The 27704-nt window shown below is 35.6% G+C and overlaps 1 protein-coding gene across 1 annotated transcript in view; it reads right to left on the bottom strand.

Moving 5' to 3' along the window:
* Window positions 1–27704, bottom strand: part of DOCK2 (dedicator of cytokinesis 2) — a 129106-nt gene that overhangs the window by 17702 nt on the left and 83700 nt on the right. Inside the window, exons 28-38 of the mRNA XM_071758480.1 lie at window positions 27328–27426; window positions 25653–25747; window positions 13554–13632; window positions 9085–9185; window positions 8940–8998; window positions 6739–6887; window positions 4570–4655; window positions 3369–3525; window positions 2707–2747; window positions 1945–2035; window positions 738–857 (exon numbers count right to left, since the gene is read on the bottom strand). Of these exons, the coding sequence (XP_071614581.1) occupies window positions 738–857; window positions 1945–2035; window positions 2707–2747; window positions 3369–3525; window positions 4570–4655; window positions 6739–6887; window positions 8940–8998; window positions 9085–9185; window positions 13554–13632; window positions 25653–25747; window positions 27328–27426 (1077 nt within the window). The remainder of the gene's footprint in view (window positions 1–737; window positions 858–1944; window positions 2036–2706; window positions 2748–3368; window positions 3526–4569; window positions 4656–6738; window positions 6888–8939; window positions 8999–9084; window positions 9186–13553; window positions 13633–25652; window positions 25748–27327; window positions 27427–27704) is intronic.

The following is a 27704-nucleotide window of genomic DNA, read 5'->3' as shown; positions in this document are numbered from 1 at the left end:
AAAAACTTTCTACTTTCTGAATTACAGGGGAGACTTTGATGGAGGAGTTATGCCTGTATTTTGCAAGAAGCAGTAACTAATTGCCTTCCCCCTTCATAGCTTTGGCTAAACCTGAACAAGACATAATGATTACTGGATCGTCAGATTTATTAACTGCAAATTTTCGCCCTGTCTTCTAGGGCTTTGATTTCTAAAAATCTCAACTCTTTGTATTGACAGGCAATTTTATTAAGGTTTTTTTTGTTTTAAATACTGAACTAAACCCAGGAACTGAACATCAAAATGCAGCATGTTAGTTGGGATACAGTTAGTTTGGGATACAGTTGGGATATAGCTCCCAGACTTCCCAAAAACAAATATGGTCACTTTGAACTGTCTGGGTTTTTGGAAGATAATGACAGAATGGTTTAGAAATGTAATCTGTGTATTCTTTTCTCAGCAAAAGAAAATACATGCAAAATTGTTTACTCCTTGACTACTGCCTGACAGAAATGCTTGAGATCAACATAAACAGTAGCCCTCTTCTGTGTGAATGTGCTTATTGAAAGAATGTGTCTACATAGAACTATATAGACCATGTTTTGAATAGGCTTTCAGGAAACAATTGTTAACTGACCCACATTTCAAAGAGGATTTCCTACACAAGTGTTTCATACAAAGCACATTCGTTAAATAATGCTATGCATAGTAACACAGTAAAAAGAGATTTGGCAGGAGGAAGAACCCTGCAGACCCACCTTTCCCTTGTCAAAGTACTCTATGATCTTCTCATACAAATTCTCTTTCAACTGTCGATAGGTCTGTGAACACTGGAACTCTGTTGACATGACTTGGGGTGCACACTGCTCATCTGACCACTGAGAAGAAAAGTATATCCAAAAGAAGTATGATATATTGAGCATTATTCCACATGCACACATTCCTGCTCTGGGTTCTTTCCCAGTCTTTTTTACCCTTACACAAAAAAGCTGAGAAAGGCACTGGCAATGTTCTCATTACTTCTTCAAACAAGTGCTGTATTTAATGTGATAACCAGGGCATCGTAACATTTAGAAACCTGCATTCCCTCCTACCCCTCACCCAAGCATTTTGGATAAAAATTTATGTGAGAAAGGTAGTCAATTTATTTCAGGGGTATCATCCTGACTAATTCAGACTTGATATTTTTTGTACTAAAGTATTTGCACATAATATTCTCTTCGTCTGTACCAATGTATATAACCTACCTCATAAGTGGCCAGAAAAGTAAAATTAAGCTTCATCAAAATAGCACCACGAACTGCCAGATTTATATAGTTTTGCACTAAAGGCAATTTTGGAAAAAATATCTAATTTTGGCTGAAGAACATTTAAATTTTGAACTTTCCCTTGAAATAGAAATGTATTTTATCAACATTTTTATTGATAAAATCCATTATAATGAGAAAAAACATAAGCTGTAGTGAAAAAAAATAAATAGCTGTAAAAGTAAGCAAGCATTATTTGGCAGAGTAATCAATATTATTTAAAATTAGAAGTCAGATGTCTCCTTGTGATAGCTGGAAAAAAATGGTGTTTGATTTTCACTTATGTCTGGAATAGTAAGAAATTCATAAAATGAAAACACCATGGAAGTTGAGTATCTTCAGTTTTTTCACAAAATATTCTCACTAGGAAGTTAGATTTGGCTCTTAATCACCTATTGAAAATACAGGTACAATAACCAGTGTATATGTTCTATGAACTACTGGAGTATTTTTAACTAGAAGCCCAAATCACAGTATGGCTTTGTGAACAAAGATTTTAGAAGGGCTCTCCCCACGCTGGCTGCAAGCTGATAAGAAACATGAAGATCCCTATGGAAAATAGCTAACATGCAGTAAATCAGAAATTAAGATGATTTATTAATTTATAAATGAGAAAATTGCAAAATTTTATTTCTATATTGAATTTATAAAATCTAACCTTCAAGAGCCAGGTATGGAGTAGAAGGGTATATGCTGCTTCTGTGTAATTCTCACAGTCTAAGTGAAGATCACGCAGTTTATACAAATACCTGTGAGTGGAGAGAACAAGGATTAGACCAGATACTGACATGACTGGAATGCTAAGTGTCAAAAAAGTTCTAGACAAGCTCTGCAATGAAAATCTGATAGATGCTGTGCAGCCACTACCCAGAGACTCTATAAGGACACTCGGGGAAGCATTCAATCTCTGTGCTATCGTTCAGACTTTCCTGGTTGCTGTCAATAGGTGTAAGCACAACAAATTCTCCAGTATAGCTATAGCTCTGACAGAGAAATGCTTTACTAGTAATTCTGCATTGCATATATTTTTGCATATTTAAATTGGCAGACTGCACAGTTCTACAAAACTCAAAGGTTTTTGTCTGCCATTCTAAATGTATGATACACCCTCCAACAAATCACAAATCCAGCTGCATTTTCTTCACTTAAAATGATAGACAACAAATATTGAGTGATTTGATCAACTAAAAGTTGATTCATGGGGAAAAAGTGCTGCTGCTGATGAGAAATAATAGAATCCAAATCACTAGGGGCTAAGGTAACAATGGAGTAAGAAAATAAATGAGGCCAGGTCTACAATAGAGTCATTGCAGGTGATAAACATTAAGTAACACAACCCCAAGCACAGTGATAAGAACAGAATTCATAAGGCACCATTACTGCCATCTCCAGAACAGATCCAAGAGAACAACTGCCATACCTGATATACATCTCCTCACGATTAATGTCCTTGTAGAAATTCTAGGGACACAAAAATTTACAATTTCTCTTAAGATCTTATTAATAAGCAATATAACATCTTTTTCCAAGGTTCTGATTTTCTTGCAATTTGAACAGCATAAGAAATACATTGTTTACAGAATGTCTTAAGTTTAAACTTGGCACTACTGTTTCAAGGAATATTTTAATTAGCTATTATTATGTTTTATTATTATATATACAAGTGTATACTTCTCCTAAACAACAATTAAATCATTACTGAAACTTTTCCAGTTGGGTAAGAAGAAATATGGTTATCCAAATGAAGTAACACAATAAATTATATACCCTGGCTACAGCTGATGGCCAGAAAAGAAGCTGGTATTTATTGAAGTTGATGCCTCTTGAGCAATACCTCCAAAAATTAATTCCAGGACTAAAGCCCTCTCTGGTCACTGTAACACATCTGCAGTTATATGAGTTGCTTTCAAGTTTGTGCTTATATCCTTGCAAAGAGATATAAAACTCTCTTGCCTTGGAATTTAAATCACTACTGAGCATTGTCTGCCACTCCTGTCCCCAAGAAGATTTACCTGCATCTTTAATAAAAGGATTTTAAGGCTCTTTCCCACTCCCACACAGGAATTACAAGGGAGAACATACCAGTAAGTTGACAGTGCAGCTCATGCGGTTGTCCTTGCTTTCATCACTCATCACTGCTCGGTAATCCAGCAGTTTCTCCAAGAGGCCTTTAACAAGGTTGACAAAATTCTCAACCAAGTTAAAAATGCCAGGATACTGACGAGCACACTCTGTAAGACTGCACAAAAAAACCCCACAAAAGAACATGAGTAGCATCAGCTAAAAAACTGGACCTGAAGGCACACGCTGAATTAGGGTTAAAGCAGCTGCAGAATGCACTGGCAATTCCCTTTCTGTAATGGCAATTAAGATAACTAAATGACAGATGTGATAAAAATCAAGAGGAAAAAATGAAACCTTTACAATTTATGTCTTAAACTATGCTGTGTCCTTACGGTTAGCAGTTTCACACAATATTAATTTGGGATGTCTTAGTGTTTCCTTTACAGTGCTCAACTTATATGCAAACAAATATCAATTATTATTAAAGCACACTAATATTTTTAAACTTTCATGTATTAAGTTCCAAATAATTGCAAAATTCAATTTTTACTCCTCAGAATTATCTAAGCTTTGGTCTAGAATAGGACCTCAGCAAAGTACCCAAAACCTGATCCATCATCTCCTTTCCTGGTGCCAAGCTAGGAACAGATCCTCAGATATAGGGACAAGGACTCCACCACTGCCCAATACATCACACACACAATGTGCCATCCGTGAAGGCACAGCTATTAAAGTAAAAGAATAAAACTGGATGTGGGCAGACAAGAAGAAAAGGAGATGCTATTTCAGGCTCTGGAATTGTTACAAATACAGCAATATTTTTCTTAAACTGTGGCACTTCATGACTTCCTCATTCCAAAACAGTCACCTTATGTAAATTGAGAGAATAAACTCTTGTAACAATTATAGACACTGAGAGAAGGCATTTTAAAATATTTTTTTATTAGTGTGAAATAAAACCAAGGAAGGTCACTAAGAAAAATGGGGAAAGACTAAAAATGCTGGGTAAATTTCAGTATCTTGGCTTGAAAGTCAAACAGAGAAATGCAGTTTAGGTATTACTTCTTCATAATTTAGCTGCAGCATTGAAGACTGAAATGCAACCAGGAAAATAATTTTAACAAGCAAAACTACTCCTAAGTGAGACTATCAGTTTGAGAAACAGAAACAGTAAGATAAACACCAATCCTGAGGGCATCCCTTCTCTTGCACTACTTACATAGACTCAAACAGCTGCACATAGTGTTCGTCCCCTCGTCCTCCTTCCACTTCATGGTCCAACTTTAAGATTATTTCATTTTCAAACTAACAACAAAAGAAAAATCAAAAAGCTGAGCAGATATCCAGAAGTCACACATTTAAATATGGCATCTGAAGAATATCTTTGTATAACTATACACATATTCCCCAGGGTTACATACTCCAGTTGAATAATGCACATCTGACTATCCCCAGCTACCTGTTTCTGCGTACAAACTGATAAAATAACCTGAGGAAACAGGCTTCCGGTGACTGCATTTTGCATTTTCATGGAACATCTGATTCAAAATGCAGGATTTCAGAGTAAGTAGAATCACATACACCCAGATAAAACAAACAATCCTACAGAATACAATAATTCAGTGAACTGTTATTTCTCAGGTTTATCTAAACCCTGGAAACAGTATGGTATAAGCAAAGATCCTATTTTTTCTAGTTAAACTTTTCCCTTGACTGTGTAATTTTTTTCATTTTTACTTTACAATTATGACTGCTTCATTTGGAGCCATCAGCAGCCTTATTTTATTTCTTTACTAAAAGGAAAATGCAGCCTGTGTGCATATGAAGAAAGTCACATTCATGAAAAGATGTCTAGTACTGTTTTAAATGGTTAAAATATTCTGCTGTCTGGATGAAGGCAAAAAATGAGACAATATGTTGCTATTTATTATCAGTGAGATGTCTATAGGTAAAAGGTCAGTGCTGAATGTGAATTTGCAAACCTGTATAGTATGTATATGAGAAACATTAGTAGCTGAAACTCCAGCAGAACTGTACATCATGTAGTCATCTAGTATTGCAACAGAAATTGGCAGTAAACATTTCATCTCTGTGGCTCATCCTGAATAGGATGCTCAACACTGCTCCTCAAAATTCTTAATGATTCACATCCTAGAATCTCCATAGAAGAATTACTACCCTTAATGTTCTCAGAGAAAACCAATTTATTCAGTAGAAACAGCAATCTCATTTTTTGAGCGGAACAGAAGGACTACACATTAGTACTATGCCTTAAGTATTTTTAATAGGAGTGTCAAATAAGAGAAAAATGTTATATTTATTATGCATGTATAACTTCTTATTTATTCTATGTATATAGCAGATATTAAATTCTGAGAAACATTAAAAAAAATGCCCTCCAGTTGTTTCAGGATGAAAAAGAAGTTTAAAGGACACAGTATTGATTTCTGTGTGTATTAGTAACATGAATGACAGGAGATACACAGCAGTTTCAGGATAAGGCAATATTAGGTAAAACCATCCTGCTCAGTCATTTTCTAGACCCAAAGTTAGTGGACTGAATGCAGTAGACTCAAGACTGTGAATACACTGCAAGACAAATAGCAGCTAAAAATCATTCACCTCTTAAATCCCCCCTAGCACTTATTCAGCATGTAGAGAACTGATTACTTCTATGAGAGGCAATAATTTCAGAGATGCTGGTCCTGAACAAAAAACCTCTTCCTAAGCATCTTTCCTGCAGTTTCTCAACAGGCTGCAAAAAACCCAGTTCCTTCAACCAAAATAAATAAAATAGGTGGCACAACATAGAACAAAATTTCAATGTTTCTGTGGCAAAGTTGAGCCCTGGAAAGGGAATTTCTCCTCTAAATTAGCGTGTGCCTAAATGTTATTGGCACCAATTTGGCTTTAAAAGCCCCTGCCTATTTAATAGATCCAAGTAATCTCCACTTTTCCAAATATACTTCCATAACAAAACATCTCCATTTTTTCTACATAGATCTGTCCGAAGCACCAACCCATACAAACCTGGTTTCTGCCAATGAGATGATCTCACATCTTCCTGAAATCCTTATGCATGGTAAAATATAAAGAACTGAGACTAAGAAATCAGGCGGATTCAGTGCAGAGATGCTGAATGTAAGGTGGACAAACTGCCTTTCCAAGATCCTTAGTTCTCAGAGCCTTGAAGGCTAAAATTAGTAGAGATAAATGGCTTCCTCCCTACATCCTCAATTTGAGTTAAAATTAAAAGCTTACATAACATTTCTTCTCATGAACGGAAGTATGTTAATAGATATAATCTCACTGTAAAATGACAGAACTCAGTGCCAGAAATAAGCCAGCTGAGTTGACATTTCAATTAAACATTTCAGTTTCTATTTACCTTTTTGAATTCTCCTGTCCTTTGGTATTCACACAGCATCATGTCAAAGAAAACTGGGATTGTGGCTTTCCGTAGTTCAACTTCTGGAATCAGAGTCATTTCCAAGATGGGCCCAACCATCCCCGGGATAAAGCAAATTTTATTCTGGCCTGAAACAGAAATGAAAATTCATTATTTGAGAAAAGAGAAAACTTAATTTTTTCAAGAAAGCACTTAGGACATGCAATCATCTAAAGCAGTGTTTTAAACCATCTACATCGGTACTGTTACAATTTCATCATCTCTATTCCTTCTCAGCAGCTGGAAGAATGCTAAGGGATATAGTCTCACTTTAAAAGGCCAGAACTCAGTGCCAGAAATAAGCATGTATACAATCTGAGCTGACATTTTCAGTCAACATTTCAGTTCTTCAGCTTTAGACACTGCTTTTTAAATACATGGAGTAATAAACCTAAAAATGCCCCGAATTCTATCAGTAGCAGTGTGCTACATGGTAATGTGAGGTGGTGTAACCTTTCTAGCTTATGAAAAAGCAAAACATTACTTGGTTTTATTTCTGAATTGCACCTACCATTGCAAAGAGTGAATCAAATGAACCAATGCACACACTAACTATGCAACTATTAAAACCTCACAAAATCTTGTAACAGAAGATTAATTTACAACTGTCACAACAGCTGCCAACAAAAATCCAAATCTGCAAAAAACCTGCACCAGATCCCAAGATGTGCTTCAAATGCTGCTTGTTTCTAGGGAAAAAACCCCGAACATGTGATGTGTGGAGCAGGCCATCACCCAAATCCAGTGAGCTCTGTAGGAATCTCAATGCTTCCTAAAGCTTGCAAGGAGATAAAATACTCTCAAACAGAAATATGACTTGACTTGCTCCATAATTAAAAGTAATCTGAATATGATTTTCTTCTCTTGTATGGCAGTGCCATACAAGTCTAAGCATAAATGAACTATGACTTCACGTTTTATGTAACCGTTGTGTTTTTTTTTTTCTTTTGTTGCATTTGTATCTCCAAACACAGAATCCCTGATTCAGCATGACTAGGATGCAAACAGCAGCTCTCAAATACACACAAGTGGAACAGTGCTACTGCAAAATTTGTTGTATTTCATCGTAAAATGAAATCTTAAAAATTTTGTTACAGAAACAGATATTAATTATTCCAGAATCAAGTATAGGGAAACAAATATTTTCAAGTATATACTTACCACTATAAAAAAGGATGACAACAATATTACACTAGAAAATTAATGAATATGCTGAGAACAGATTTAATATTTCACCGATGAAACAGCAAAAGAATGAAATCCTTTAAAATCTTGACTAGATCTTTTTGAGAAATCAGAGTATACTGAAGCATTAAGAAAAATTTCTACTAAAGATACTAAAAAGGAAAAAATTTTGAAAAAAGAAGATTGAAAGGGGTATATAACAATAGAAGGAGTATATGCAAGGCAATGAAAACATTCCAAAACTCCAGGCAGGTACTGATACACTGGTACTCCTAGAAATTCTAATAAAGAGCAGAAAGAAATTTCACATCCTAATACAACAACTTTGCAAAAATGTTCCAAGGTAAAGCAAATATTCTACATATTTTAGATCTAAAAGCTTTTGCCTCTGTCTTCTCTCTGTTAATGAGATGATGAAATCTACTGTTTTCATAATTAACTGTCTGAAATTAGATATTCAGCTCACAATTTCAAGGTATAATGATAAGTATCATCATAATTAGCTTCACTGCACATGTCAAAAACCATCCATAAACATATCTTCATAGAAAAACATACTATTTTTTCCTCTATTAAAAACTCTCAAAGGCCCAGTAATGGAACACAGCTGTACAACAAATATAAAAACATCGTGGAATTTTAATCCAATCAGATCTCAATCTGAGCCTACTTATTTCTGGAACTGTAGATTCAGGCTGAGAAGTAACCATCTCAGGGAAAAATTATGTGGTTCTCAATCTCAGCAAAATAAGGTTTCTGAGCTGTGAGCTCTCAGAAATAAAAAATAGGAAGTAGTCAAGAAGAATCTCATGTCAATTCCAGTCTTATTCACAGCATATTTAAAGTTCAAACAACAGAAACACATACAAATAAAAAAAAAATTCCTGTCATACTTTTTATTTAAACAAGAAATATTCTATGGATTCAGTTGCAGTTAAGCTCATTTGCCAACTCACCAAGTTTGTACCACATGTCACAGATAGCAAAGCCAATTAAACGTCTCATATCTCCATATCTAGAAAAAGAGAAATATGTAAGGTTAATTATCTTAATTTTACTACAAAATTAAAGACATAAGCTGAAGCATGCAGTTTTGCTTACTTGTTCTGGATTTTGTTGTATTTTGCATGGGAAAAGTTTTCTAGCTGTAGTGAATCTTGGGTAACAAACGCCACAGCCAAATGAAAATAGTTGTTCCAAAGCTGTAAAATAAATATAAGGAAATTGTAATAGTTTTGAGAACAACAGAAATAGAATATTAAACTATGCATAGTGCTGAATAATTTCTTAAATCAAATGATGCAAGAAATATGAGTTATGTTGTGCATCATTAGTATTAGCATCATTTTTATGCTGTACTTCATTAGTATTACACAACTAGCAGAAAAGCAACAAAGATTAATGTTAATAACCACTACTACATATTTGCTCTTAAGAACAAAGTAGCTGAATAAAAAGGTTTTTTTAAATTTATTGAGAGATTCATTAATAAAATTAAAATATTAGCCATAGCAAAGACCAGTAATACATAAAACACATGATATGCCAGTAAATTTTAACATCACGGAGCTAAAGGCATGGAATGTAATTACACTGCATAAGAACTACTCCAAAAGACATCTACTGTCTCTCTCTTTGGAGTCTAATTCAACATAACCTGAGTGAAATTCCAATATGTTTTGTTAAGTGCTCTCTACTTGAAACAAGGGCAAACTACACCCCTACACAACTACTATTAGTGATGAGCCATGTACACCAACTAGAAGAAAACCCCTTGTTTCCAGTGCACAACCCATTGTTTCTGAAATCAAATTTCTTGTTCTCCAGATAACCACAATAAAGTACTTCTCTCACACGTTAGAGACGGAAAGGGAAAAAAGGCACTTCTCTATTAAACACAGTTCAAGCAAGTAAATAGTATTTTTAGAAGCTTCTCAGCACTCAGCAATGGCTTTAGACCTACTTTTAAAACATCTGCAACTAAAAAATATAGGTAGTAGGTATCAGTGAGACAGCAGAAAGGCAACTGTAAATACATTCAGTGAACATTTAATGAATGTTCAAATGAAAACAAAACAATATTATTACAGAGGTTTCAATTTTGTATGGTGAAATATACCATGGGTTGGGAAACCACACTAAGTGGTTTCATCAAAAATTTATAAATACCTTGATAACCTGGAAAACTCTCTTGAGCACAAATAACGAGGAAGTATGGATAACAACACACACAAATACACACAAAAATTACAGACATTTCCTATAATACATAAAATCCTCTAATGTCCTCTATAATGCAAAGAAGATCCTACATTTAATTTAATCCTCCCTTCAAGGCCCAACTTAAGCTCTCCTTAGCACCCTTGCTTATTTAAAAGCCCTTAGGAGGCTGTTTCTTAGGAGGCAGCACATTTATTCCTTTTGCAGACACAGACTTCAGTAGCATTTCCCTGGAGACTGTTACTAATCTGTTACATATTGCAAAATTCAAAGATTCTCTGAATTCCCCCAATCATATCCTTATTAAAAAAACCTACATTTCAATATGAGCACTAGTACAGCAGCAGCTTACACCCCCATTCACACATTTTAATGATGTTCGTATTCAATTTTTGAAAGTATACTAATGGTTCACAGTAATTAAGAGCATTTGTCCCCAGGACACACTATTTATACCATGATAAGCATGTTTCCCAACCTTATAAAAGATTTTAAAAGATTAATTTGACCAATTTAGTTTTCAGTGCCTTGAGAAAATGTAGTTATTGATTTGCAGGGAATATGCTTTGCCTATATATCAATTACAATAGTAAAATGCCAAATTTATCAAATTGTTCTAGATTACAGGTAGAAAAATGAAGCATATTATTACAGTTAATACTATTTATTCGCTTAATTAAAGTTCAATGCCATTTTTCTCAGAGTCACAGCCTGAAGACTCCATATTCTTTTTTGTAAAGTATATTGCCATTTGTCCTTGATGGCTAAAACCATGATTCTTTGCTTTCAACAACGTATTCAAGTTCAGGACTTGAAAGTTTTAAGTACTAACATTGACTTTAAAATCCTGTGAAGCAAAATAAAACAGATTTTTTTAAATGCCAAAAAAATATGATTAGAGAGAAATTTTGTTTTTTCCTAGTCCCAAATAACATTCCAAGATGTTTTGCATTTGAGCATGTAGTAGGGCCGGAGTGAAGGAGCAGAGGGACAGGAGAGGACCAGAGGTCTTGTGCTCTGGTGTACAGGACACTCACACTTCGCTGGTTGCTCCAGTGAGCTCCAGTGCAGAGGTGTTGGACACAGCACAGAGTTAGAGCTGGGAGAGACCCTTCACTTCTCTGTAGTGAGTGACCAAGTATTCCTTGCAAACTCCTAATGAGACTCAGCATCTGCCATCTGCACAGGTTGGCTTAGAATGTTTAAACACTTCAAAATGTGGAGATAGACTGGCTGAGATGTGGAAGTAATGTACTAAGAGTTACCTCCTTGTTTTTCTGATATATGCTTCTTGTTTAATGATGCAACTTAAGAATACTGGCAACTGATTTCTACTTCAGACACTCTAGGGCCAAATCCAGTAAAAATTACTTTTATGTATTCAAAATTTGTACCCTGTGTATTACTTTCCATCTTGAGTAATGAACCCAAAGTCCAAAGAAATCTGCTGATGGACATCAAAGACTGTATGTAACTCCAGACTGTATGTAGGAGGATTGATAAGATAAACTTTAAACTCTGAAGCTTGTTAATTTTCAAATGCACAGCATAGATAAAAAATACAACAGTTTTATTACTGCTAGTATACTGAATACAGCTAGATATAGTTTCTAACAGTTGCATTATCCATTGGCTTCTGCATCAGCCATCTCCTGTGGTTTTCTGCAGTGTTGACCACTATCATACACATATTTTTGCACAATATAGTTCATAGTTTTCCCTATATATTTCCAATATAAAGTTTCAGTGAAGCTTTTGATTTTGGGATTTCTAAGCAAAGATTATAAAATGAACAAAGAGATGCTTAAATACATTCCATTACTTAGCAGTTATTAATACTGCCCAGTGTGTGCAAGACAGATAGGAAAAAGATGAAGCATAAGCATTTTTTTTAAAAAAATCACTGACATGGAATAGGGACTATGCCTTTTTTATTATAAAATTCTGTGGCAGTAATATAGACGACTAATGTGAAATTAAAACTTCTGTAGCATTACAGATTTAGAAATATAATCCTTTCTAATGCCCTGTAAAAATACTGCTTATAGAGGGGAAGGGTAGGAAGAACAGGAATCAATAGCACTGTATTTTCCAAACAAGAATGATGGCCATTGCCTGACTGCAACAAAAGTTTCTATTTGTTCACTCTTACCTGTCCCTATTATGTCAAAAGCTGCCATCTTCAAGCAGAAACATTATAAATGGAATGCTGTACAAGGAAGTGATTTCAAGGAATTAAGTGGCATTAAGGATGGCAATGGATGCTCAAGTGGATGCGTTCATTTGCTGAGTGGAAATGCTACACAGAGAGTTCTGAAGCCAAAGCTGAAGGAACTGTGAGTTGACAGTGACAAGAGAGTTAAAGTCCTCTGCTCTGCTAGAGAGAAGTAACACCTAGCTAAGGACATCAACTACTAACTGAAACAAAAAATTCTTGCAAGGTCTAAACAGGTTTTATAAAAGTGCACACTGAAAAATTTACCTGAAAAATTGAAGTGAACCATTAAACACCTATCTGATTTTTTCTGTTGACAGGAGGCTGGCTTATGTTTCATTCAAACTAAAGAAATCTAATAAGAACTAAACATATATATATTTCTCATATATTATCTAATGAACAGGATAGAATACTGTAATCAGGAAGCATTTTTGAACTTAAAACATTTACTTATTAATGCAGTTAATTAATTTTTCATACCATGCTTTGTCAGTGTGTTCAATACCTACAATATACACCATAATCAGGCAGAACTTAGGGCCAAATTCCAATTCTAAAATTGGATTTACATTTTATTAACAATATAATGAATGTGAACACTTTAAACATTCACATTTCTTTCTGAAATGACAAAAATACAGTAAAATGTATAACTTAATTGTTAAGAAAGAATATCACTGGGCAAACTAGAAACCCCAAACATTCATCTTAAATCATTTCAGAGAAAACTGCTAAAAATAAAACAACAAAAAAAAGGTAGAGTTAACATGGAAGACTACAAGTTTCAAATAAAAACAAATTCTAAGTGCTAAATACTCTGTGAATCAAAATTAAGCTCTTTCTGCGCTACATACGTAGGAGTGACACAGTAAGGGCTATGTGCATTACATCAAAGATTGCCTTTCTGAATACACTTGGATAGCTAAGAAAAAATAAACAAAAGGGCATCTGTTTGGGTGTCTTTTAAGAAATTAACAACATATGATTTTCATGTCATATCAAAGATGGCCTAATCCTGCCACACTCACATCAAGTTATTTTGATATATAAAGTACCAGAAGGGCTCTGACAGAACAAAATGATCTTATCTGCAAATGCTACCTGAACTCAGCTAATTCCTCTAAATACTTACTTGAACCTCAAAATTCATATTATCCAGGAACTTCTGGTTCATTGTCTCTGCAAATTTATTGATGGCTCTCAAGAACACCCTGAAAAAGAAAAGCAATGATCCAGATAAATAATATAATCTCTGGGAATCTATTCCAACTATGTGTCTTATTGATGGAAACTGAACACATTAGAAGAAGCAAAATTCACTCTTTCATGAACAATTATCATAAAGCTTCTTGACCTCTGTTGAAAAACTCAGACAATACAATTTCTTTTTCTCTGCCTCACACTGCACTGCATCCCTGAGAACACAGAGAACAATTCTTTCAAACATAATTTTACTTCCCACGTGACAAACCTGAATCATTTACAGAAGCATTATTGCCTCCTCCTGATGGGTTTGACAGCTGAAAGGATTTCTATTCTTACATTATTTGTTGGGAACTGCCACTGCATTTTCCCAATTAAAAGCTATTACATACAACTTCGCAGTTTTCTCACAGGTGGTGATAGTAGAATGACATCTCTGCTCATCTTCCTCCTCAAGTAGATTATAAAAACACATTCACAGCTAAATTAACATAGCTATTCCTTTAAAAAAGAGTGTGAACCTGATCAGTCTTGCTTGAAAAACACCACCTATTTATGCTTGTGATTAATGCAGCAAAATTAAATCACATTTCCAAAGCTGATTTCTTTTTTCTGTTTCCAGTGCAGTACATTTGTAAGACAAATAGCGATTACATCTCTAAATATTTATAAAATTCATGTAAAAATTGAGTTTCATTCAATCTACAATTTTGAGAACGAGTGATACATTTTCCTCTTCTTGATAGGTAAATTTTCTAAAGTTTTTTTAATTTTTACAATTTTTTCTATGGAAAATACTGAGGGCAAATATACTGCAACCTGGAAGAGACAAAAACAAAGAAAAAAAAATCCTAACTGTTCAAATACAAGGACTGACTGTCAACTAGCTATTACCAGTCAGGAAGAAGTTTTAGTAACAAAAAGAGAAGCCCACAAACCTCCACTACCAGAAAATGCAATAATTCAGTAATTGGAATTATTAGCAGAAGACTAGGAGACCAAAGGATCAATGTTGCTGTCAAAGGAACATATTCTTTACTTTGTGGTGTTCTGGTCCATCTCAAGAAGATAAATAATAATAATAAAAGAAAACCAAAACTAAACAAAACCAAAAAAATGCACAAAAAAATAGTTTTTATGGCACTCTTGCTGCTGTGCAACTCATTTCTACAGGATGCTGTGAATGCCTGGATTTTATACTGGCTCAAAAGTGATTAGACACATTGAAGATTAAAATGAAGCAAATGTTCATCTTTGGCCAGGCTCATGGCAGGGAACCCTATTCAACCACTGAACAGTTGTCCAGAGAAACACACTGCATCATTCAGGAAAGAACCTGACTGGCTGCATCGAAATTCTTTGTTACGTTTATGATTTTTCACAAGAAAAATATTCCTTGCAAACACCTTAAAACTATTTTCTTCCCACCAGTGTAACATTCCTATTATGTTGCAGTGCTAAAGGAATAATTTATACAAGGTGGTGTTGCACCTTGTTACACCATTTGCATTTTCACTTGAGTTTTTTTGATGTGAGGAGAGGAACACTCTAATTTTAACTACAGCACTGTAATATCTGTGGCACTGGAAGAGAATGTGAGTGCTGTGTTGCTCTGCTGCACCATCCTTATACTCACATGAGCTTTTTTCCAATGGTCTGTGGCATAGTCTGATAATTTCTTCTAACACTACCTCAGCAAATCTTGCCAGCTGAATTAAGGGCCGTATCTGTTAAATGCTGAGTGTCATCAAATCAACTCAAGGAGAAGAAACCTAATTTTTCTCAATACTGTTCTTGCAGGCTATCACTGATCTCCTCATCAACCTCTGTATAATCACTGCACTGCATATTCAGCCTGCATTGCTCTAAACACTCTTCTTTCTTTTCAGCTTCCTATGTGGTCAACTCCTATTCTGGAAAACACCATTTCCTCTGCAAGCAGCCCCATGTTACCCACAAGAAAATAAACACGTTCTTTCCTAATGCTTTACTCCCATGGCTACATTTATCTCTAAAGATGTTCTTGCTGCTTGACAGAGTTTAAGATTTTTTGGGGGAGGGAAGATAAAAAAAAGGCTTCAGAAAGAATGGTCTGCTCCTGACAGTACAAAACCCCATACACACTTTGACAGAATCTCAAACACCCACATGTTATTCTGCCTGTCAGCACACCTCTTACCCTCCTGAGTAGGACTTTTGGGGCAAGACCTTCTTTTCTTGACCCATGTTTTTTCTGCAGAAATACATTGCTCCAGATTCTCCTGTGAATTACACAGTATATTTCTTGACAAGTCACATAAGCAAGTTATTCAGCTGCCCAGAGAGTAGTATTTCCCTTCACCCTGAAAAACTTTCATTGGGGTAGGAGTGGTTGTCCTCCACTTTTTTTATTTATTTCCCAAGGTTTGTGTATTTACAAACTACTCCAGCACCTGTGGTGAAACACATCACATAAATATCTTGTTTGAGTAGGATTTGGTACGGTGCTGATAATTTTGCCTTGCATTAAAAAAGGCCCCCATTTTCGGGTGCTTTGTCTTTTAGCATAGAATCATAGAATCGAATTGGCTGGGTTGGAAGGGACCTCAGAGATCATCAAGTCCAGCCCTTGATCCACTACCACTGCAGTTACTAGACTATGGCACTGAGTGCCACATCCAGTCTCTTTTTAAATATCTCCAGGGATGGAGAATCCACTACTTCCCGGGGCAGCCCATTCCAATGCCTGAGCACCCTCTCGGTAAAGAGATTCTTTCTAATGTCCAACCTAAACCTCCCGTGGCACAACGTAAGACCGTGCCCTCTTGTCTTGCTGAGAGTTGCCTGGGAAAAGAGACCAACCCCCACCTGGCTTCAACCTCCTTTCAGGGAGTTGTAGAGAGTGATGGGGTCTCCTCTGAGCCTCCTCTTCTCCAGGCTGAACACCCCCAGCTCCCTCAGCCTCTCCTCATAGGATCTGTGCTTGAGTCCCTTCACCAGCCTAGTTGCCCTCCTTTGGACCTGCTCCAGGACCTCGATATCCTTCCTAAACTGAGGGGCCCAGAACTGGACACAGTAAATATCGTGCAAGGTACAGTAGAAATCACCATAATGCACAGATGAAAATTATTAGTGCAGCTCTATTTCATTATTATGGGCATATTTCCTGTGTGTCATTTCAAGATTTTTGTGAGGAGCTTGTGGTTTAATGCTAGCCAGATGTGAAAAGCCCCAAGGACACTTGAGAAATACTGAGGTAACTTAATGTTTAGTAAAAGTTCCAGATAATATTAAAATATTTACAAGATGCGAGACAATATAATTATATATAAGCAAATCTAATGTGAATATCCTGTTCATTCTCGCAGATATTTTTATCTGACATACTGAAATGACATTTGCAAGAAGTATGCCATACTTCCAGGCTGTGAGGTTCCAGATATTTTCATGTATTTCTATTTTGCCTTAAGGGTGTATCTATTTCTGTCAAAGGAAGACACTTAGGCTGAAGGTCTGATTTGTATTCCTGGATCCTGCATGTCCTGCCTCAATGATTTCATGTCTTTTTGCCTCAGCCTCCCCTTTCACCAAAAAGCAGTATTAATTAACTAGCCATAGGCATAAAACTAAACAGATAGTTACAAAATACTGTGATTTTTATGAAAGCAAAATACATTATAAATTTATTATTGACAGCATATTCCTATATTGAATAATATATGAAGAACTAATACTGATCCAAGAGGAGAGAACTAAAGTCATTCAATGGAAGAAGTCATCATTCCTTCCATATTTATAGCATTAATTATCAATTATAACAGACATAGTGGACGAGATATAGTTAGAACAAAGATGGTGAAAACATCTGCCCTAGACCAGCTCAGAAAAACACAACGTATACTGTTTGACTTCAGAAGTTATTTAGAGAAAGTACTGAAAGGGATTTTCTTGTCACAGTGTAATATTAACTTAATTTCCCTGGGCTCTAAAATAGACCATGGGAGCTCACCTTGTCTGAATTTGGGTTTTGCTGCTGATCAGTTTTGCTTTGTAAGTTTAGACTGACCTCGGCTGATCAAAGTCCAGGATCTTGATTTCTTCCACAGATAATATCACTAAGCAGTTTTTTGTTTTTTTTTTTTCTTGTTTAAAATTCTCTTCTTGCCACATTTTAATCAGCACCCAGGGCTACAACTGTTTGGTGCCATTTTTTTTTGGTGTTTGATTAGTATAATTTCTCTACAATTACTTTCAAATTTTGGTTTCAAAGAAAGCCCAATGAAGAGAAACTTGTGGAACTATACTTAGATTCAAATGCCTAGATGGATGTTCTCAAACAGGGATAGGACAGTACTGTAAGTCACATACATAAACAATTTAAACAAAGCTCAATATATCATTCTAAGATATAAATTTGATTACAAACTGATTCTCTCATATAAAATAAAAGGGCTAAGAAGGACCACAGGAATAACTTTGTATTCATAAACAATACTGTTAATCAAAGTAGGATTTCAAGGCTATTCCTTAGGAAATGACAACTGTTTAACATTAAATAGGTCTATGCATTTTCCTTGCTTTTGAAGTGCAAATAGGTGATAAACCTAAAGCATAGATCTGGAACTCCAAGTTATTTTTAGCAAACAATTTAGAATTGGTGCATCAGCTCCTTGCAGCATAAAACAGAGATGATAACAGAAAAAATACTACAAACCAACCTAACAAAAAAACCCTAATGTATTATCAAACACAGAAAAATAGAGATAAGCTTTAAGAGAGTATTATTTCTGTGTTGCTGCTAAATCTCTTACTGAAAGAGACCACTGAGATGCTGAAATATGTTGTTTTAATAAACCATACCTGACAGTCAATGAAGGCATGGGAAGCTGTTAAAACTCAGAACTTCTCACAAGCCCTAAGTGAGAAGGGCTTCAGAGAATCTGGTCCACAAAACTTGATGTCAAAAAGAATTAAGTTGCCTTCAGTTTGGAAAGTGTTTGTTTTTTGTAGTCAACCAGAACTTTCATTGGCAAATCCTCTACTTGAGCAGATTAGTGACAGAAGGGAAGTTCATTTAAAGACAGATTTATTGACTACTGTTTTTAAGATCTTTTCTGAGTTCTGATAGACTTGATCTTGCTAGTATGCCAATTTCAGGAAATCTGGAGTAGGAAGTAGCAGAGCTGAAATAATAATCCCACTTAATTTATTTGGACTTGATAGTACCATCCTCATAAAATGTTTTGCAGAAGATGCCTGACAGTAGACGTTAACATGAAGCATGCACAAAGGAGAAGCAGCTAATGCAAAATGATTCTCTTGCTGGATTGCCATCTTCCCTCTTCCTTCTTGTGTGCAAGGTTAGGAGACATCTTAAATAAAGAGCAGAGCTAGTCCAAAATTCTGACCATTGTGAACAACTGAGCAGTGATCAGTATAAACTAAATATGGAAGATAGAAAATACAGAGAGGAGAGAACAGACAAGCAATCAGCATGACAGAAGAGATTAAAAACACACATTTACTGTTTCATTGACCAAAACAGAGCAGCAGGAGAAAGTCTGATAAAATTCTCTTTCAGATAAATAAAATTCTTTACACAACATCAGCAGAATTTATCTCCTAACAATGTGGCAAGCTATGATTGACTTGGACATGAAGGGCAATGCAAGATGGAAACATTATTTAAAACCTTATAGCTATATGAAACCACAGTTATTATGAGCACAATAACAGCAACACTTAGGAAGAAATACACTTCCTTCCAGGGAAACTGGAAAAAATAGTGGAAAGTTTTCTAATTTAATCATGTTTCTCCCTTGTGTCAACTCAGTCTTACTCTAGGCTGATTATTAATTTTTTGCACTTGTCAGTTTGAATTCTAACAAAAGAGGAATTGTCATTTGTCTAAATACATTTCAATGTATGGCTATAGAGTTTATCCAAATGGTATGGTCAGAACATAACAGCCTAAAAAATAATTCTTATCTGAGTTTCTCTTGTCTCACATATAAATCGTTTATGTTCAGTTCAATTTCTTTATTAGTAGTATTTGAAATTTTACCTTGAATATTTATGCCAAGCCTAAAAAAATACGTTATAATGTATCAGAGTTAATTTGACAGCATTCTGCCACAGATTTTTACTTTCACCTGTTGATGCCAATTTACCCTGACTATTATTGACAGATATCACTTAGTCCTCATTTCTACATACCTAAGAAAGGAGCAGAGAAGAGAATTTCATAAACATCATATTATGGATATTCCTAGAGCCTATTTCTAGGAATACCTTTTTTTTTCCTTTTTTTTTTCCTTTTTTTTTTTTTTCTCCTCCCATATATAAAAAGATTAAAACTGGAAATTTACATGAAACTAATAGATAATGAGGACATAAATTCTTTTCTTTCAGGGAAGCCTAACTCTTTCTGATAAGAATTATCTGTAATTACAGGTACAGACACCTATCCATTTGCCTCCTGTCTAATTGCTGCTCACTTGAGCTTACTACTTTACAGCTAAAACTATCAATACAGAAGAGGTAGCACTGGAATGAGCAGATTATGTCCTTAAAAATTCTATTATGCAGCAAACGCATAATACACCAGAAAGGTTGTGATGTTGTTATTTTGTGATGTTGTTGCTGAAAGATATGAAAAAAACTGTTCAAAGTAATGTTATATGACAAAATTGTACATATTTAATTTCCTGAAAATCTTTTTAAGATACAAAGTTACTACTTGTCACAAGTAGTAAGTTATTACTTGTCACAAATAAGAAAGGTTGCTCAGTATCATTTACAAGACCTGATGACAATCTGTATTTTTAGTCTTCTCTGTAGTCATATACTGAGAATAGTTTATGTGGGCAGTTTCTTGATTTTTTAACTCATTTGCACGTGTTCTGCAGAGTGCAAAACACTACTTATTGTCTCAATTCCCAAATGTTTTCCTGAAATTAAAATACCTGAAAATTCACCATTAAAAGTATTTTATAACAGGGCCCATAAAGAACTTCAGATCCTTATATATACAGTTTGAAATTGTATCTGGGAAACTAACAGCTTATCTTAATGACTTTCTGAAAACATCAAACTAACAAGTTGTTCTTCTGTGTTGAGCTCTCTCATCTGAAGACTTGGCTTTTAGTTGAGGAGACACACTCCAGAATCAGGAGCATCCTAGCAAGAAAGATGAGATGCTCTGCAGTGGGAGTGGGAAAGGGATATCTCATAGCAGATTTTCATTCTACATTTTCAATAAAAAACTAAATGTCTGCAGATAAAATGTAACAGGCATCCACCACAACCATGATATGCAATAGGCTGCCTGGCTGAGCAGCTCATCTGCTGCAGTGACCACATAATGAAGTGCTTGAAGTTCTTGCTAAGCAGATAATTCCTCAACATGGGTAAGAATGAGCAGCATGCAGAGTTGATGCGGAGTAAGCATCTTGTAGTATTGGTGCTGGAAAGATGGAAGTGATTGAATAGCAGGGTTACATCAGGCACAACCAGACTCAAACACCTACAGGTGGAAGAGATGTTCTCTGCTAGGCTTGTAACTGACAGCAAAGCATTAAGTGACTCAGTCAGACATAGCAGCCACAGCTGGTGTCTATTCAAGTAAATTTCAAACCCACAGTGAAACAACTCCATCTTCCCTTTATCTGCTTTATTCCATTTTCCTAGGACCAACCCAATGTCATGTGTCCTACCACAAGTACCAACTTTTCTAAGCATGGGAAATACAATCAGGAAATGGTTACCTAGATTTAAAGGACAGGAGATAGAAATGTTAGAACATCAAGACACTGTGTACCAAATGCCCCAGAAAGAAAACCAACAAAGAAAGAAAACACCCTTTGCCTCTGAAAGGGACTTTATGTGTGTCCAAGGACACATTTTATTACTACATGTTTAAAGCAATGACAGAACAATACAAACTGCATAAATACATGTGTGAATAAAGGACTATCTTAATTGGACATTTACAGTTGTTGCTTAAAATAGTTCTTCATATATTTAAAACACTAAATTCTGCAAATCACCATAAGCCTATGTGTAACTGTAATCTGACCCCCTGAAAATCCAAGCCCTTAAGAAAAACAGCTGCATTTCTGTATAGTATGTTTAGTCCAGTTAAAAATTGCCAGAGGAAAAAGAGAAAGAAAGGAGACACTTGTTTACAACAGTTCAGCTTCTAAATTCTGCTTTATTTGCACAAAGTAAATTGCAACACCATCATCCTGCCTTACTTACATAAATTAATCTGAACTCCCAACACATCTTTGAAAAACAAGAGCAAAAGTAACCTAGACTAACAATTTTTTTCCTTTTGAGAATAAATAAATAAATGCCCCTTTTTAGTCTCTGCAAAACAAAAAATGAGCCAGGTAGTCTTTTAAGCAAACTGTTAAAACATAGCTATGTAACAAAAATAATCTGAGTTTTCCTTTATATTTCCTGTGAGAGAAGAAGTCCTTCATAATGGTAATCAAAGAATTAAAGGTAAAGAGGATTTTTCCCCTTTTTTATCATTAAAAAGGTACTTTTGATTTTAAAATCTCACCACAGCTGAACACCGTATTACAACACCAGCTGGAGTAAAGGACAACACATACTCTTGTCAGCTGAATAACATTCCTTGGGCATAGTCAGACCCATTGTTTTATTTTCCACCAACAGTCAAAGTAGAGTTTTTCAGAATCATGCATCTGTATAGTGTGGAAAATATATTTTTCAGAAGTCATGTTTAACAATACCATTCACAGATGGTTAGGAAAAGAAAAAAAAAAAAATTATCTGGGATCTCTACTGTCCCGCTCCAAAAGAGCCCCCCATCCCCCCAAATCCCCTGCAAGGCAAGGAGTCTCATTTTGCTGCTTGGCCAGGGCCTACTGACACCAACAGGATCTGTAGCCTGAGAAATGAGGAGGTGTTGGGGATGCAGGTGGCCCTGATTCAGCGCCATAACGAAATTTTGAATTAATAATGCTGCTACAACATATGAGCTACATGAGAACCCTCTACATGAGGGTGTTAGAAAGCAGTTTGTCAGCAAATAAGCAGCTATTTTTAGTATGTGTAAGGAAAGAAAATTGGCAACATGCCCCTGTTTTGCCAAATACCTACAGTGCTAAATCTTTCACCACAGACTTCAAAATGGGTGGAGAACACTTCAAAAGATGTCATACAGAGATAATGAAAACTTATTTTAGAAAAAGAATAACTACTGGTGTTAGAAAATACCCTGCAGTGTTGTCTCATGAATTTTTCAGCACAAGGATCTGACTTTGTAACAGTGGTGAAAAACTGTTTTCTTTTATTTTTAAATATCTAAAAATGTCAACAAGGTTCAAAAAGTAATTCAGATGGACACAAAAACAATGAAAGCATTTACACTAAGCCACCTCAGACTGGACACCAATCAAAACTGACTCTGGGTTGCAAGTGCTTTCAAACCCCATCTAAGTAATTCCCATTTTTAAGAGCAGGAGAACAGAAGGAAGGGATGTGAATGCTCTCTTCAGCTGCTACCCCCCAACTGTTTCTTTATTCAGGGACTCTGACTCCCTATGAACTTCATGTTGACAAGCTACAGAAGATTCCTGAGAGGAATTATGTGTCTCTAAATTAAAATTAAGAACAGTTGAAAGATAAGCAGGCAAAAAGGTATTACCTAAACCAGCAAAGCATTTCCCCACAAATGTCATGTACCAAGGAATTACTGCTTTTAATAAGCTAAAAGCCAACAGCCTAAGTACCATAAGTGGAATGAAGTACACATACAAGCAGTAGCAACTATTAAAAAGTGTGCAGTAAACAACTTTTATTAGAACAAAAGTTGATTTAATCTACCATGGAGGATCATAAAAATAACTCAGATATTATACCCACATGACTTCAATGAAGATTTTCCTATTTCCCAAAGTGTTCTGCCCCATGTAGCATGCCACAAAGCAGCATCCTTCCCAAGAAGGCAAAAACAGTGCCTGCCACTTTGATTCTCCATTGTTTGTAGAATATTCCCAGTCCAGTGGGACTGATACGCACATCCTCTGCCTCCTCAACTGGGCTTTGAGAATCACAAAGCATAGGGAAGCTTTGGGAAGCAAAAAGCATAGTTTCAATAATAGCAATTTTAAATAGAGTTAAATCATTCCATCCTGATAGAGACAAAGCTTAACTTAACTAGTTAAAGTGTCCACTCCCTTTCTTTCTACTCTTCTACAGCAGTACATTAAATGTGTCTGTGCTCCCTTCCTTTGGATAAAGGCATCTCCTTTCCCAGGTGGCTCCCACTTCTCTTGCTCAATAATAAAAAAGCAAAATACATTTTCCCAGGACCTTATAACAAGTCATTCTCTCATTCTTTTCCCCTTACGAACATCTAATAAACATCTAATAAACAGTAAAATCCCTGGTATCACACATGTACTGTCTTCACTGATGTGTCATTAGAGTCCTTCTTATTAGAAATACCTTTATCCATAAGCAGGGCCAAACTTGCTGTACTAGTTAAGCTCGTCCCCTTCCTCTGCCTCTAACCAGATGTACTCTGATTTTATGTTTCTGTACTGCACTATGTCCTACAGCTAAATTCCTCCAATGCCCACTTTGTTGAATGCCTGTAGGGAAGAAGTGCCAAGTACATCCTGCATTGCCCCAGCTACACAACTGACATGCCTTACAGCCTGGAACTAATATTTTTGCAAATTCAGAAAGGGGAGACTCTTAAGGTAAAATATCTCCTTCAAATTGTAAGAAGGCCTGCATGTAGACTTCTATTCAGAACATGGGAATTAAGAATGCAAAAACCTTAGCTGTGGTTTGTTTGGTTTTTTATTATTATCTATTCTCTTCTCTCATTGTTATTGTAAGAGACTCCAGCCTGATCCCTTCTGACTTCTGATTCCTTTCCTACTTAAGCACATTACTGAAACAACTTAGAAAAAGAACACCCAGCTCCCTCAAAACAACCAACCAAAAATGAACCCTCCCCCAAAAAAAGCCATGAACCAAAATACTTAAATTCTGACCACAAACAGCCAATTGTTGATACAACACAAAATTAAGACATGAAAGTAAGATAAATGAGCTATTTCCTTGTAATATTTGTAACAGTAACATAATCAAAGAGTATAAAGCGTGCCAAGTCAATTTAGGCAGGTAATGTCTTTACAGAACCACTGTCAAAAAGACTTGCTCACGACAGAGAAACAAACAGGATAAAACTACTGTCCTGTATGATTTTACCTGGAATGAACACAGCCACCAGCTTTTATATATCTGCTTCTCTCAGGAAAGGGCTTAGCCATCCCTCTTGTATGAAAGGTAGTGTACTGAAGGAGAAAACTTCCAAATCATAGTGCTGGAAAATTCTTAGTACGTGTTCCCCTCAAGACTAACACTTCTAAATGATTATCGACTTCGTTAAGTATCCTCTGTTCTCTCCTTTTCATTGTTCAACTAGAACAGTAAAAATACATAACTGTAATACATAATATCACATACCTTTCAGAAAAACATCATCAGTGGATTTCTAAGCTAACTGGAACCTAAGCATCTTAGAGACTTAATTTTCAGACTGCTTTCTCTGTGACTTCTAGAAAATGCCATTGCTGCCATTTCTGGAAAACTAAAATGATAGCACAGCCCACCAGCCTAAAAACCAGAAGTTTTGGACATAAAAAAACACCCAAAAAAGTATATTGAGTTCATAATCCAATACAGCACGTAAACTCAGTTTTTTTGAGAAGAACAAGATGCAGCAAGAACAAGCTCAGCCCTGAAAGTAATACCCAAATAAATAAAAATTATAAATCAAGTATTTTTTTTCTAATAAAAGTGAAAAAAAGCCTCTGCAAATGTGTTTATTTATTAATTCAACTTGTTGTCAAGAAATTATTTGTGATTATGAACTTCTTGGCATTCCCCAAACTGGAACAAGATCATCACCTTATATAAGATAAAACAAGGTAAGTTATGAAACTAATTCACTTTTCACAAGCACATGGAACATGAGCACATGCTCCCAGCCCTGCTTTACCTGTTCTGCACCATGCTCATCGCCATCCAGTCTGAAGGGTAAACATTTTTTCCAATGAGATCTTTGAACATTATGAATGTTTCCATTAAGAAGTCCTAGAACAACAAACCACAATGAAATCTGTTACTGTGTAACACAAACTGTAAGAGTTCCTGCTGTGATAAAAGAACTAAGATAGGGGGCTCCACTTAGCTCCCAGTCAAGGCACAAATTCCTGGTCATGTCAACAAACCCAAGATTGGAACTGAAGTCTTGTAAAACAGCAGTCTCAGATTGCAAATGAAAACTACAAGTCATTAAACTGAGCTCTGAAGAAAAGACATGCCATAAATGAAAGGAAATAAAAAGTTGTACTCAAGAGTAAAGCAGTAACATTTTTAATTAATTAGCAAAGCAGTCTCACCATGCATAAAGAATTAATACATTTAAAATATAGGATTTTACTTAGTCCAAATTTAGTATTCAAAATTAAAAATTGAAGGTGGTGAAAGCTTTCAAACAAACACTATTTCTTTTCCCAGAAGTATTAAAGAGATTATCTTGTAATGAACTTAGATAAAATTAACATAATCATTTCAAGTCTGTTTCATGTATAGCAGATATATGTGGTTTTGCCCTTGCACTCCTGAGCATGTCACTTAGAAGTCTGCAAGACTACCAAGCTGAAATGTTCTTGTCTATTGCCAAAACCTCACCAGGAGTTCTGTGAGGAACCAAGAGAACAATATCTCTCAACAGCATTATTTGTCATCTTCACTGACATATACTTATGGTATGGAAAAAGAGAAGGCAACAAACAAATGCCTTAAAAATCAACAAAACCCAATGAACCTATCGATGTCTTGCCCTTTTTTTTGCCTCTGCAGAACTATGCAAGTAGTTTAATGATTACTAAGACAAGTACACAAATTCCCTGGAAGCTGAAATTATGTTAAAAGTACTGCCAGATTTCCAAGTAAACTAAAGCACATGAAGAACTGCAAAAGCTCCTCAACATTTGATCTGTTAGCTCTTCAGTTCTGGTACTAGTCTGAATTTAAAAACAAAAGGAAAATTGAACAACAAATCTGGCCAACTGAAGATACTACCTCCATGGAGAAACTAAATGAACCTAAATGTAACCAAAACCTTTGCCAATACTCAGACTTATTTCAGGAGTATAGGACACACACAGGACTACTGAAACCTAGAACACAGAATAGTGGTTCAAACTACAGTATACACCAAGTACTGTTAAACTATGCCAAAAGCAACTGAAATAAAGAGATACCTTGTAATAATAAGGTATTTATTGTATTAAGCATGCCACATTACCTACACCAGGAAAAGTCTGAGCAGTGAAAAATATGGATCACCATATGCCAAGTGAGGAGGAAGGATTCAATTAGTTCTTTTTTCCTCAGAGCAGTACAGTTAAGGTCTCATTACTTATTCTTGATTATTACATCACATTCTCAGTGCTGGAGTCAACAACAGTGATGTGTCTTTTTAAATTTCTGATTACTGTATTGTCACCAGTAGGAGAGGTAACATGATGGACATAGAGGCAGTGAAAGTGCAGATTGAGACATCAGAAAAATCAGACACGATACTCTAAAACGATACTACAGATTTTTCACAGAACAAAGAATACTTAGAATTGTTTTTACCACTTCCATGATTATTTTGTACTCACCACTAGTTCTGAACTCGTCTGAAAAGTGTCAATGTAAACTGAGTAATGCCGGTTGCTCATCTGGTTTAAGATTGCTGTCATGCATGCCACAAAGTGACTCTAAAAGAAAACCAGACAAAAATCAGCACATGCAGATCACTGAAGTGATCACAGTATTCTTTCTAAAGCCAAACTCTAAATGCCTAAATTATTTTACGTATGCAAAAATGAAATGGAGCTTTTGCACCCCCAGATGAAAGAAACACACAGAGAATTCAAAGAGGAGAATTCAAAAGCTACCCTGACAGGGGAGAGGCTCTGGTGAGAAAGTTGCACCATTACTGAAACTCTTGCATGGAAACATACATTGTGCCTCCTTATTATCCTAAGGAGTATTA

This window comes from Heliangelus exortis, chromosome 15 (genome assembly GCF_036169615.1).
Source record: "Heliangelus exortis chromosome 15, bHelExo1.hap1, whole genome shotgun sequence".
Lineage (NCBI taxonomy): Eukaryota > Metazoa > Chordata > Aves > Apodiformes > Trochilidae > Heliangelus > Heliangelus exortis.
Note: the sequence above shows the minus strand (reverse complement) of the source record. Positions and strands in the feature narration are given on the sequence as shown.